The sequence below is a fragment of the Prionailurus bengalensis genome, chromosome B4 (assembly GCF_016509475.1).
Source record: "Prionailurus bengalensis isolate Pbe53 chromosome B4, Fcat_Pben_1.1_paternal_pri, whole genome shotgun sequence".
In the NCBI taxonomy this organism is placed as follows: Eukaryota; Metazoa; Chordata; class Mammalia; order Carnivora; family Felidae; genus Prionailurus; species Prionailurus bengalensis.
Window position 1 is genome coordinate 132244583 of NC_057358.1, and position 14275 is coordinate 132258857.

The following is a 14275-nucleotide window of genomic DNA, read 5'->3' on the forward strand; positions in this document are numbered from 1 at the left end:
TCCAGAGAGAAGTGAACTTTAATATTCTTTGTCCCATGGACTGGGAATGATTAAATGTGTTGCAGTATTATTTTTTTTGTTGTTGTTTCTGTTTTAGATGAAACCCAACAACATGGGCAGGCTTCAGCCGAAAGTTCTCCCAATTCTTGGATAAGGATTCATCTAGGTGTGTTACAAAGTGAGGGGTTATGGAAACTGACTTCCTTTTTCTGAGTTGGTTTTGACTCCTTGGTGTCCTTCCTGTGGATGAATCATAAAGACACAAACAGATTAAAAACAAACATTGAAAAACCAGTGTGCTGAAGGGAATGCAGAAGTTAAGTCCCCAGGATTACATCAACAGTCTAGAGTGAAACCACCCAGAGTGAAACTGGTCAGGAGGCTGGGAAATGAAGGTGACATTGATAGACTATGAAGTGTCTGAATGTATTGGGGGGAGATTTAGGTGGCCAAGGATAAACTGTGATAAGTACATAATGAAGAAAAAAAAAAAGGCAAGAAAACAGGCAGATTAGAAAGAGAGAAAGGCTTAGTTCCAGGGATAGCAAAAAGTTTTACAAGAAAACAAAAATACCATAGTACCCTCCATGGCTCACGGCAGTTGTGTTGATGGTATAATGCTGATTAGTGGTCCAAACCGAATCACAACAGAAACACACCGGGAGGATGAGAGACAGAAAGTGTGTGCATATGAGAGACAGCCCAGTCCTTAACCACTCCCGGTAGGAACTCAACAGACAATGCCTAACACTGAAAAATCAAAGAGCACCGTGGTATTTACACATTAGAAGGATAACAAATACCAAAACAATCAGTTAAGAAAGTGGAAATGTGTTGCTGGAGAATGCAAAGGAGGTCCAGAGGGGTGCAATTTTTTGTAACAAGCTTTGTAGAACTAGTTATTAATTAGCATTTGCGTTATGCTTTCCATAATCAGTTACTTTAATAGGCACTTACATATTACCTTGCATCAGGCACTGTTCTCAGTGCTTTACATATGTTAACCAATTGAATCCTCATAAGCACCTTTTTTTTTTTTTAAGTTTATTTATTTTGAGAGAGACGGAGACAGCGCGAGTGGGGGAGAGGTGGACAGAGAGGGAGACAGAGAATTCCAAGCGGGGCTCCACACTGTCGGTGCAGAGCCGGACACGGGGCTCAAATTCATGAAACTGTGAGATCATGACCTAAGCCGAAAACAAAGAGTTGGACACTTAACCGACTGAGCCACCCGGGCACCCCTCCTTTACTTAATTTTTAACGGATGGATGTGTATTATTTTAATTCAAATAAAAACAGAAACATTTGTAAATCAGTATGAGCTTTTAAGAGGATTCATTTCCAACTTTATGGGTATAGAGAGGCCAAGTCCTAAAATGAAATCAATTTTGTGTATAAGCAATTGACTGAAGCAGAATGCTAAACACACAGGAGCTGATCATTAATTCCTTCACCCAAAATTCACTGAATCCTTACTACGTGCCAGCCACAGGAGCAGGTACGAAAGGTTCAATGCTGAATGAGACAAGGTCCTTGAATTTGTGAGACTTCTAGCACAGAGAGGGAGACAGATAATGCCATCACTAGAGTAGGTCACATTCAATGGAGCAAGCTCGGAAAAGCACAGAGCACAAAATAGGCAGTCACTAGTGCAGTCTGGGGAGACTTTCTGGAGGTAGTGATGCCTGAGCTGGCCTTTCAGGATCAGGTAGGAGTTAGCCACATGAAAAAGTTGCTAAAGCATATTTAAGGAAGAGGAACGAGCAATGAATACTCGTTAAAATGGAGTTGGTTGCAGTCCTCTTATATTCGAAAATATCAAAATATCAGAAATAATAGTATTCATAAGCCCCTCCTAACCTGAAACGTTCCACAGCCCAAACCAGTGGGGTGCAAACCATGCTGCTACATTCCGGTATGAGTGGCTCTTTCTCTAATCAAAAGAAAAAAATAAATTGATAAAACTTTCTTCATATTAAATTTACTTCAGACTTCTCTTAAGGGTGCCTAGGTGGCTCGGTCGGTTAAGTGCCTGATTCCTGGTTGTGGCTCAGGTCACGATCTCACGGTTTCATGGGTTCGAGCCCCACATCGGACTCTGAGCTGATGGGTGGAGCCTGCTTGGGATTCTCTGTCTCTGTCTCTCTCTGCGCCTCGACCACTCGCGCTCTGTGGCTCTCAAAATAAATAAACTTTAAAAAAAGTTAAACAAAAAGAAGACTTCTCTTAAAAATAGTTAGGCCAGGGGTGCCTGGGTGGCTCAGTCAGTGAAGCATCTAACTTTGGCTCAGGTCACGATCTCATGGTTCGTGAGTTTGAGCCTCACGTCGGGCTCTGCACTGACAGTGTGGAGCCTGCCTGGGATTCTCTGTCTCTGTCTCTCTGTGTCCCTCCCCCACTTCCTCCCTCTTTCAAAATAAATAAATAAACTTAAAAATATAGGGTGTAGCTCAGGCTGGCTGATGATTTTTTTTTTTAAGCTTACTTATTTATTTTGAGAGAGAGCAAACAGGGTAGGGGCAGAGCGAGAGGGGGAGAGAGAGAATCCCAAGCAGGTTCCATGCCATCAGTGCAGAGCCTGATGTGAGGCTCGAACCCTTGAACCACGAGATCATGACCTGAGCTGAAATCAAGAGTCAGTCATTTAACCTCCTGAGGCGCCCAGGCGCCCCTCTGATTATTTTCTCAAAGCCTTTTCTTTCCTCTGGCTTATTTCATTTTAAGAATACAGTATATAATACATAGAACATATAAAATATGTATTAATTGACTGTTTATGTTATTGGGAAGGATTCCAGTCAACAGTAGGCTGTTAGTAGTTACATTTGGGGGGAGTCAAGTTACATGTAGATTTCTGACTGTGCCCCTAAACCCCGTGTTGTTCGAGGGTCAAGTGTAGTTCCTTGCACTACTTTGGGCTCAGTGAATTTTCATGTTAAAAAAGGTCTAAGAGCTCTGAGGAGAAGCATTTGACCATGATGCCCTCTGTGTGTGTCAGGGAAAGCTTCCTGGAGGAGGAGACATCGTCTGCATGGACTCTGCAGAAGTAGCAAGGGCTGGCTGGACAGAGAGGTCGGGGGCGGGAGGGAGAATGGCATTTCCTACAGGGGAAGAAGCTCGTGCCCAGCAAGGCCCAGAGGCAGGAAGAGCTCAGCCTCCTGCCATAGCTGCGGGGACACGGTGTGGCTTGAGAGGTGGCTGGGAGTGGGGGTGGGGCTACCTCGAGAAGGCCTTGTGTCTAAGACTGAATTTTAACGCTAGATCCTCAGGAGATCGAGGAGAAACTGCAGATTTTAAGCAAAGGAACAGCACGATGAGCTGCGGATGTCTGAAAGGGACCCACGAGGGGCCTGGGTCTTGGCTCTGGTGAGCCTCAGCGGCCTCCTTTGAAAAACAGGAAAAATAAAATTCACCCCACAGAACTGTTCCTAGACTTGAATGGGACCATGGACTATGCCTAGCACGGGGCGAAGACGGCTTCCCTCAGTTTCCCTTCCGGTATTTGTAACAGGAAGAGGGGGCATGCTCTTCTTCAGGCTCTGGAAAGCCTGCCGTCCCCCCACCCCCCTCCCCGTCCTTAGTGACTCTGAAAGAAGGGTCCAGGGAGACATCTTCAGGCCCAGGCTACACCCTGTCTGAATTCGAAACTTTAGGAGCTTAGAGACTTTTCCCCCCCGCAGGTGAGAATTTGTGTCTTTTCTGGAGCTTCACTGTTTCAGTGCCCTGTGGTGTGTGAGAAGGATTATGCCTGCCATAAGAGGTGTGAAACCAGGCCTTCCAGAGCCCAGAAAACCAGGGAGTCCTTCCGGGCTGGGCTAGGCCCGGGATCTCAGGCAGCCAAGCTCAAAGCATCCCGGATGCGGGAACGTAAGGAGACTTATGAAACAATAATACGATGCCTGTTGATTATTGACAAGTTCTATGCCGGGCTCTTTGGTTGCTCCACGTAGCAACCATCCACATTTCTTACGGCCAAGGAAACAGACCCAGAGAACGTAGGTACTTGAGGATGCAGGGCAAAGATTCAAAACCCCGGATCTTTTTAGAGCCAAAGCGCCTTCTACTGCTTCATCGGCCATCAGGACTTTTAAAACCCAAGTATGGGGGCGCCTGGGTGGCGCAGTCGGTTAAGCGTCCGACTTCAGCCAGGTCACGATCTCGCGGTCCGTGAGTTCGAGCCCCGCGTCAGGCTCTGGGCTGATGGCTCAGAGCCTGGAGCCTGTTTCCGATTCTGTGTCTCCCTCTCTCTCTGCCCCTCCCCCTGCTCACGCTCTGTCTCGCTCTCTGTCAAAAATAAATGAACATTAAACAAAAAAGAAAAAAGGAAAGAAAGTGCTTCACAGTGATATCCCTTCCTGATTTGTCAAAGGATCTTCTCTGGGTTCACCTTCCCGGGAACCCTGTCACACACTTTTCTTTTCTTTTCTTTTCTTTTCTTTTCTTTTCTTTTCTTTTCTTTTCTTTTCTTTTCTTAAACGTTTATTTATTTTTGAGACAGAGAGAGACAGAGCATGAACGGGGGAGGGTCAGAGAGAGGGAGACACAGAATCCGAAACAGGCTCCAGGCTCCGAGCCATCAGCACAGAGCCCGACGCGGGGCTCGAACTCACGAACCGCGAGATCGTGACCTGAGCTGAAGTCGGATGCTCAACCGACCGAGCCACCCAGTCGTCCCATGTCACACACTTTCTTGATCCCCTGCCATGCTAATTCCTGCCTCTGAACTTTTGCCTCCGCTGCTCTGTCCACCAAGAATGCCTGTCTCTTGCCTCACCCGCTCCTTCTGCCTGGCAGACACCTTCTTATCTTTCCCAGATGTGGGTCAAGGGACACCACGCTTCTGTAAAGTGTTTCTGCATGGCTCCTGGGTCCCCTCTGTGTAAGCACCTCTGGAGCTTAGGGCATTAATTTGTTGATACACCTGCCTTCTCTCCACCAGGTTGCGAGCCCCTTGAAAATAGGGACTGTGTGTCAGCTACTGTGATTTATTCAGTGTCTACCGCAGGGAACTTTGGAAGCCTCTTTGAACCTGGGCTTGCTGCCGTGTAAAATGCAATGGGTAACCTCTACTCATATGGCTGCTGCGAAGGTTAAGATGAAGTGATGTTTGTAGCGTGTTGAGCTTAATGTGTTTAGTTAATAAACGGTGGCCCTTATCATAGTATAATAAAACACTGTTGGTTGTAGTATTTTAAATAAGATAATGGGCGAAAGAGTAAATGTGGTTAGCCAAGCAAAAAAAACAAAAAAAACAAAAAAACAAAATAAAAACGAAACCAATAAACCACTTCTGCTTTTCACGCAGCCTCGGAAAAAACTGTAAAACTATCGTGGAGTATTTCCCGGCTTCTGTTTCTCAGTCTTTGGCTACAGTTTCCTTTTGTTCCTCTTGTCTTACCCTACCTGGCGGAAATAGCCGGGGCTCCTGCGGGAGCTTCCTAGTCCCAGGGAAGAGAATTAATCAGGGCTTGAGATTGACGAGGGAGAGAGGCTCAACGTCTGTCTTGCTTCTCGTTTCCTCCCCTCCTTTTCCTTCCTGTGGAGGAAACCAAAAAGACTCTACAAAACTCAGATCCAGAACTCCGTGTGGTTTCTTCAAAGGTTGCGCTGGAATCTTGAGGGATGGTGAAAGAAAAAGCTGACAAATGAACCAATGACAACGGCAGACAGCAAGTGACTGGCGCAGGGTCCCCTCATCCATCTTCTGAGCACTGACTGAGGGCCTGCTGGGTGCCAGGCACTGAACTTGGCCCCTAAGGAAACAAGCTCTCTTGAGAGAGCTCCCCAAATCGTCACTCTGGGGAGATGGGCAAGCGGACAGGCAAGTCTGTGACTAAGTAGGCTATGTTCTGTGGGGCACGATCAGGAGAGTGCAGGGCACACAATGGGCACCCCGAGTAGGCAAGTCAGGGAAGTCTTCCTGGAGGTAATACCTGAGCTGGGTTTTAAGGGTCAGCTAGGAGTTACTAGATTAAGAAGTAATTAGAAGATGGGAAAGCCGGGGGGAGCAACAATATTCGTAAATTAAAATGAGTTGGCTTTTTATATTTCCGAGAATCTAAGGTGGGTATCAGAGAGATCATTTCTGATAGATCAGTGAGTCACTATCGATCCTGGGAGATTCCGTGGTTCAAGCCAGTGGGTCTCACGTCAAACTGCTATTATCAAAAAATTGTGGGGGTGCCTGGGTGGCTCAGCTGGTTGGGTGTCCGACTCCTGATTTCCACACAGGTCACGATCCCAGGGTGGTGGGATTGAGCCCCGTGTCGGGCTCCATTCTCAGCATGGAGCCTGCTTGAGATTCTCTCTCTCTTTCTCTCTCGCTCTGCCCTTTCCCCTTGCTCACACACTTTCTCTCTCTAAAATACTTTTTTTTTTTTTTGAAAGAGAGAGAGAGCGCAAGTGAGCGAGGGGCAGAGAGAAAGAGAGAATCCCAGGATGGGGAGAGAGAGAGAGAGAGAGAGAGAGAGAGAAGCAGGGCTCGAGCTCATCTGAAGCGGGGCATGAGTTCACCAGATGTGGGACTCAAAACTCATGAACCACAAGATCGTGACCTGAGTGGAAGTCAGATGCTTAATGACGGAGCCACCCAGGTGCGGCTCTAAAATAAATTGTTTAAGAAAGGAAAAAAAAATTGTGGTCTTCTCCTCTTTAAGAGGAAAATTAAAATTGTAACCTTTAAGACTGGAAGGCTTCCAGGGTGCCTTGGTGGCTCTTGATCTTGGCTCAGGTTATGATCTCGTGGTTCAGGAGATCAAACCCTGAGTCTGGCTCTGCGGGGATAGCACAGAGCCTGCTTGGGATTCTCTGTCTCCCTCTCGCTGCCCCTCCCCCACTCGTGTTTTTTCTCGCTCTCTCTCTCAAAATAAATAAATCAACTTAAAAAAAAAAAAAGATTGGAAAGTTTCCTTGGCTAAATTTCTCAACCCATTAAGCTTTGGTTTCTTCTCAAAAATGGAGAGTATAACACGATCTATCTGTGACAGAGATGGTTAGTTACCAACCCATCATCCACTCTCCCTTTTTCTTTAGCGACGGAGTCAGTTTTTGTCTAAGATGGTAATATGTCCAGATTTTTTTTTAAACTACACTTCCCAGTCTCCTTTGAAACTAACATCACCGTAATATCTGGCTCTTGAAATAAAGTGGCGATATTATATGTCATTTCCAGAGAGATAATTGAAAACGGAGAGGGTAACAGATTGACTACAACCAAGCATGAAGGACCTTTCTGGGATAATGAAAAAGTTCTAACACTGGATTGTAGCAGCTGTTGTTGCAAAACTCTGTAAATTTACTAAAATTAATTGAATCGTCTGCTTAAAATGGGCACATTTTATGGTACATTAGACCTTCATAATATTATAGAGTAATAGTAACAATTATTATAAAACAGCACTTAAAATATTTTTAAAAATAGAAGCATATCTCTGAGATATTGCAGGTCTGGTTCCAGACTACTGCAATAAAGTGAATATTGCAATAATGCTAGTAAATTACTGTTTCGGTTTCCCGGTGCATATAAAAGATACACTTACCTTATACTGCATCTATTAAGCGTGCAATAGCATTATATCTAAGAAAATGTACCTAGCCTGACTGAAAAATACTTTATTACTAAAAAAATGCTAACCATCCTCTGAGCTTTCAGTAGGTGGTAATCTTTTTGCTGGTGGAGGGTCTTGCCTCCGTGTTGATGGCTGCTGACTGATCAGGGTGGTGGTTACTGAAGGCTGCTGGGTGGCTGTGGCAATTTCTTCTCTTTTTTAAAAAAAATTTTTTAACGTTTATTTTTTGAGAGAGATAGAGAGAGAGACAGAGCATGAGTTGGTGAGGGGCAGAGAGAGAGAGAGAGAGGGAGACATAGACCGAAGCAGGCTCCAGGCTCTGAGCTGTCAGCACAGAGTCTGACACGGAGCTCGAACTCACAAACCTTGGGATCACGACCCGAGCCGAAGTCAGATGTTTAACCGACGGAGCCACCCAAGCGCCCCTGTGGCAATTTCTTAAAATAAGACAATGAAGTTTGCAACGTGGATCGATTCTTCCTTTCACGAATGATTTCTCTGTAGCATGCAGTGCTGTTTCATAGCATTTTGCCCAGAGAACTTCTTTCAAAACCGGAGCCCTTTATCAACTAAGTTCACGGAATGCTCTAAATCCTTTGGTGTCATTTCAACAATCTTCATAGTGTCTTCACCAGGAGCGGATGTTCATCCCTACAAGCAATTGCTCGTCCATTAAAGTCTTATCATGAGATTGCAGTAATTCAAATATAATTAAAAAGTTTGAAATACTACAGGAATTACCAAAATGTGCCGTAGAGATAGGAAGTGAGCAAATGCTGTTGGGAAAAATGGCGCTAATAGGCTTGTTCCATGTACGGGGGCCACAAACCTTCAATTTGTAAAAACAAAACAAAACAAAACAAAACAAAACAAAACAAAACAAAACAGCGTCTGCAAAGTGCCACAAAGCACAGAGCAACAAAACAAGGTTTGCCTGTATTTGTTTCTTTGTATCTTTAGGACCTGGCACACTAGGCCTTCAGTCAGTGTTTACTTGGCTTGTCAGTGCCTCAGTTTTCCATTCAGCAAAATGGAAGTGATTGATGGGGGGGTGGTGGGGGGAGCCGAGGGCAAAGTACAGACTAACAGCAACCCCCCACCCCTGCCAGGTGGGAATGTGTGATATTCCTCGGACACTTCTGGTTGCCCAAGAACAGGGGAAAAGGAAAGAAGCAAGATGGCTGACAGATAGAGGTCACAGTCATGCAGGACAGGCGTCTCCTTCAGTCTACCGATAACAGTCAACTGCAAGAAAAAGGCAATCTTATCCAAACCTAATCTCCAGAAACCTATAGACTCCGTTTCCTGGAGCCCTAATATCACCCTCGTCGAGATGTAAGGGGGTTTGGGGCATGCCTGGGTGGCTCCGTCGGTGAAGTTCTGACTTCGGCTCAGGTCATGATCTCGCGGTTTGGGGGTTCGAGCCCCACTTCGGGCTCTGTGCTGACAGCTCAGAGCCTGCAGCTTGCTGCAGATTCTGTCTCTTCTTCTCTCTCTGTTCCTCCACCGCTCATGTTCTGTCTCTCTCTCAAAAATAATTAAAAGATTTAAAAAAATAGATGTAAGGGGGTTTAAGTACTTGCCATGGTGATGTGAGAAACAAAGGCAAAAAGAATTAAACTCCCTGCTGCCTACAGCCCACTGACACGTCCTTGAAACGGGCAGAGTGACCTCCCTCCAGGAGCTCAGCTGCCTCGATGATGACACTTTGCTAGGGACGAAAGGGAATCTTGGCTTAACATTATCCCAACCTCCAGGATCCCGTAAGTCTACCTTAACATATAAAAATTCCTTTCGAAACTTCCTTTATCTCAACTCCCCCAAGATATATGCTGCCAATCCCACTCCAAGCGTATGACCCCCTGATATACATCGGAAGGGTCTCATGACCGAGGTTTTACTAAACCGTAACGAATGGCGTTTGCCTAACACAGCTAGCCCCTCAAGGTCCTGGAAACCTTGCTTCCAAAATATCTTAGAGACTTACTCTATCCATAACGCCCTCCCAACCTGAAGGTATACAGTTAGTTCCTCGGGTACGACCCCGGTGCAGCTCTTTCTGCCCAAGGGTCCTGTCCCCATGCTTTAACAAAATCACCTTTTTGCACCAAAGACGTCTTTAAGAATTCTTTCTTGGCCATCAGCTCCGAACCCCACCATCATCCCCAAACCCCATCAGTGATGATATCTAAGAGGGTTTGATGAGATATAAAGTAGGCATGTTGTCTTTGTCTGATGGCATCTCACCCATTCAACTTATGTCACTGACTGTGCCCTGCTCTCTCAGGCCACAGGGACACTCAGGTCTGGCTAATCAAATAGCACTGTTTCTTGAACACAGTGTTCAAGAATACTTAAATACTGTGTTATACACAGATCGGTAGGGCCATTACCCAAGCAGAGCCATCAGACTTTTATGACGCTTGGTTTATAGAGGCTGGGAAAGAATGTCCCTCTTCCTCTGAGGTCATAGACAGTAAGAACATAGACTTGGGGCTGTCCGTGGCCCTCTTTTTCTGTAGGCAAAGGCAGCTCGGAAAACAAGCCAGCACATAGAGGGAAAGGGGGTGGGAGGGAAAAAGAGAGAGAGAGGACCTAAAATGTCATTGAGCCCTTAGGTCCAACATGCCTGCAGCCGGCCTGTCTGTGGCCTTCCCAGTTATTTAAAAAAATTTTTTTTCAACGTTTATTTATTTTTGGGACAGAGAGAGACAGAGCATGAACGGGGGAGGGGCAGAGAGAGAGGGAGACACAGAATCGGAAACAGGCTCCAGGCTCTGAGCCATCAGCCCAGAGCTCGACGCGGGGCTCGAACTCACGGACCGCGAGATCGTGACCTGGCTGAAGTCGGACGCTTAACCGACTGCGCCACCCAGGCGCCCCTAGCCTTCCCAGTTATTGAAGCCACTGGACTTTCCCCCGCTCGAGCTAGTTTGAACTGACGTACAGTTCATAAAGTACAAATGCTTGGCACAGAGGAGGTACAAAATCATTGGTAACTCTTGTTACTGGTGAGGGAGCCTAAGGCAAGCGGAGGGCCAAGCACAAGCTAGCACAAACCCCTCCTCCCAGGTGGGATATGTATGATATTCCTTGGACACTCCCAGCTACCCGAACACAGGAAAGGACAAAGGAAAGGACAGAAAACAAACGATAGAATATCTATCAGTTGACAAATATCTTACTAAATTAGAAGAAAAAGGCAATCTTATCAATAGCCTCATCTCTAGAAACCTAGAGACTCAGTTTCCTGGAGCCCCAACATCACCCCTCATTAGGGATCTGGGGACCAAAGGCAAGAAGGAAATGGCAGGTAACACTGAATTTCTTTATAACCTGCAGCCCATTGACAAATACTTGAGGCAAATACAGAGTATAATAGCATTCCTCCAGGAACCCCCTACTGTCTTAATGTTAATGTTTGGCCAGAGGGGAAAACAACCTTAGCTTGATGATAGCTAGGCTTCCAGGAATCTGTGAGTCTTTAGCATATGACAGTCTCTTTGGAAACTACCTCTGGACTCTCTCTCCCCCCACTCCATAAAATAGTCAACCCCACACTTGCGCAGCTATTCTGCCCCCAGGACCTGTCCCTGTGCTTTACTAAAACCACATTTTTGCACCAAAGATGTCTTCAAGAGTTCTTTCTTGGCTGTCAGCTCTAAACCCCACAAACATACTACCCCCCCCCCCTTCACTCCCAAACCTCACCGCTACGACTATGAATTATAATGAAAATGAGAGTTGGGTGAGTAACACATAAAAGTGAGTAAACCTTCATGTGCTCCTTTCCATGTATTAGTGACGTGGGGAACAAAGGCAGGAAGAAATGTAGATAAAATTAAATTTCCTTATAACCCGCAGCCCATTGACAGGTCCTTGAGACAGGCAGATTGTGACGTTCCTCCAGGAACTCCCAACAGTCTTAATGTCCATGCTTTGCTAGCAGGAAAAACAACTTTAGCTTGACAATAGCTAAGCTTCTTGGATGTGAGTCTTCCTTAGCATATGAAACACCTTTTGGAAAAGTCACTTAGTCTTTACCTCACTTCAAGTATATGATCAGTCACCCCTGAGGACCCCAGTGCGGCTCTTTCTGCCCGCTGGTCCTGTCCCCCTGCTTTAGTAAAACCACCTTTTTGCACCAAAGATGTCTCAAAAATTCTTTCTTGGCCGTCGGCTCTGAACCCCAACATTTCCACAGCATTAAGAATTCTGACAGTGGTCACATTTCCACTTTTCCACGGTCTTTGTTAGAACAAACCTCGAGGGGTGCCTGGGTGGCTTAGTCGGTCACATGGTCCTACTTCGGCTCAGGTCCTGATCTCATGGTTCTCGGGTCAGAGCCCCAGATCGGGCTCTCTGCTGTCAGCGCAGAGCCTGGTTCTGATCCTCTGCCTCCCTCTCTCTGCCCCTCCCCCACTTGCACGCATGAGCTCTCTCTCTGTGTCTCAAAAATAAATAAACATTAGAACAAAACAAAGAAAGAAAGAAAGAAAGAAAGGAAGAAAGAAAGAAAGGAAGGAAGGAAGAAAGAAAGAAAGAAAGAAAGAAAGAAAGAAAGAAAGAAAGGAAGAAAGGGGCAGCTGGATGGCTCAGTCTGTTAAGCATCTGACTTCAGCTCAGGTCATGATCTTACCGTTCATGGGTCCAAGCCCCGCATCAGGCTCTGTGCTGATGGCTCGGAACCAGGAGCCTGCTTCGGATTCTGTGTCTCCCTCTCTCTCTGCCTCTCTCTCTTTCTCTCTCTCTCAAAAATAAATAAACATCAAAAAAAAAAAAAGAAAAAAAAGAAAGAAAACCAGAACAAACCTTGAAATAAACGCCATCTCCCTCTCATGGCTTCCTCTAAATTTCCTGTCGGGGGACTCTTCAATGAAGGTTGAAGGTTGGATGAACGTGCGATTTGCCTTCTTTTGATCCAATGCTCTTTGATCGATATTCTTCACCTCCCTGTGGGGGAAATCACAACGGCACATATGAAAAAAAACCTCAAGAGTCCACATGATCTTTTCACTCTTATTTTCATATGTAAAGAGAGACAAATATTTACAAATGTACTCATTTAAGAGCAGCTGACTAAAGTGGAGAGCTGACTCCATACCAACAACTCGGTCATGAGCCCCTGCTGTGTGCTGTAGGGGTCATATCAGCCCTTGGAGACCTAGAGAAGATGTGGTTCCTAAACTCAAGGAACACACACTCAAATTAGGAGGACAGGTGAAGAAATCAGTGATCTGAAAGAAAGCTGAGCTTTGAGGGCAAGCTGAATTCAGGTTGGGACGCTCCCACTTGCTGTGTGACTTTGGGCAGATTACTTAAGCTCTCCAGGCCGGGGGACCCATCTCAACACGGTGATAATAGGAAGTGGGGTTGTGGTGAGGATTGATGGAGTTACTATACAGGTCAAGTGCTTAGCATAGTGTCTGGTACGTAATAAATAAAGGAAGTGCCCAGTAAATACCGGCTACTCCTCCTGGTGTTCTTACAGAAGGTTTTCGGCGGAGTGTGTCAGATAAGTGTGTGGCACACTTTTGGAATGATGAATTGGATGATAAACCAGCTGACTTTTGAAACATGAGCGGACATTTACTTGATGAAGAAGCAGGTATGGGCACTCAAGGTAGACAAAGGAGCAATAGAAATGGATCCGTGCGAATTAAGATGCTGTCAGATACTTCTCTGCTGACGCAGGATAGATGCAGAAGGACTGGTATTAAAAAACCAGCATTGAACTTGGCCTAAACTGAGGTAGGGAGGCTGAAGGGCCTCCATTTTAGAAAGGCTCCATCTCTGCTGTTTTTCTGCTAGGTCTCATTTCTGCATGAGCCAAAGAAGCTGTGTTCCCACTTTTAGGGCGAAGTAAGAAAGTTAATTCTTGTCTGAGTTTTGTCCTTGGCCCCCAGACACCCGATAATGTCTAAGAGGAGCCGGATCCCAAACACGTTCCAGGCTGACACTGGCATCAATATCTCTACTGTCGGGAATTTATGGAACCTGTTGTTCTGACACCTCTGATCGGACGCCACCCTGGACTCCTGAAGAAACACGTGCCTTAGACCCCTTTCCAATATAAGCCCCTAACCCCAAGCAGGGATGAGACTCATTCTCCTTTCCTTTCCAAGTCTCCCAGACAATCCGTCCGCTATTCTCTACCTGTCATTGACGCTATTCAATAAAATCTTTTCACTTTCTCTGGCTTGCATTTGATTTCTATCCTGCGCGAAGTCAAGGACCCCTTCGGCTGGTCCTGGGGGACCCTTCCCTGGGTCCTCGGACTCAGGCTGCCTGTATCAAAACCAATGGTTATCCCAACAATGGGCATCTTTTCCCACGTCAAAGGAAGAAATTCTGCTGCAACAACATTCTTACGTTGGGGATCTTCCGCCACAACTTTTCTTAACCCTGGGGAGCCTGCTTCTGCGTACGACGAAGAGGCAAGGGACAGCAAATTGCACGTGTCCTTGTTACGATCACGTTTTCTGACGGAAAGGCGTTGACGTAATTCCTCGGTAATATTTTCTATAATGTTACTTCTTGAGCTGTTGAAGCCTACGCGTGCCTTAGGCCCGTATTTTCCGCTGGAAAAGCATCTTTAGTTTGTGGGACAGAATCATATGTTGAAACCTTTCACGGGGTTCTGCAAAGAGCATTCCGAATGGTGGGTGCTCTGCCCCCGGACAAGCGTGAGGATGGGGGCTCTGGAC

The 14275-nt window shown here is 46.0% G+C and overlaps 1 protein-coding gene across 1 annotated transcript in view; it reads right to left on the reverse strand.

The window, feature by feature from the left end:
- Positions 1–14275, reverse strand: part of FAM227A (family with sequence similarity 227 member A) — a 76276-nt gene continuing 62001 nt past the window's right edge. Inside the window, exons 17-18 of the mRNA XM_043562595.1 lie at positions 12381–12521; positions 1–240 (exon numbers count right to left, since the gene is read on the reverse strand). Coding sequence (XP_043418530.1) covers positions 159–240; positions 12381–12521 — 223 coding nt within the window. The 3' untranslated portion in view covers positions 1–158. The remainder of the gene's footprint in view (positions 241–12380; positions 12522–14275) is intronic.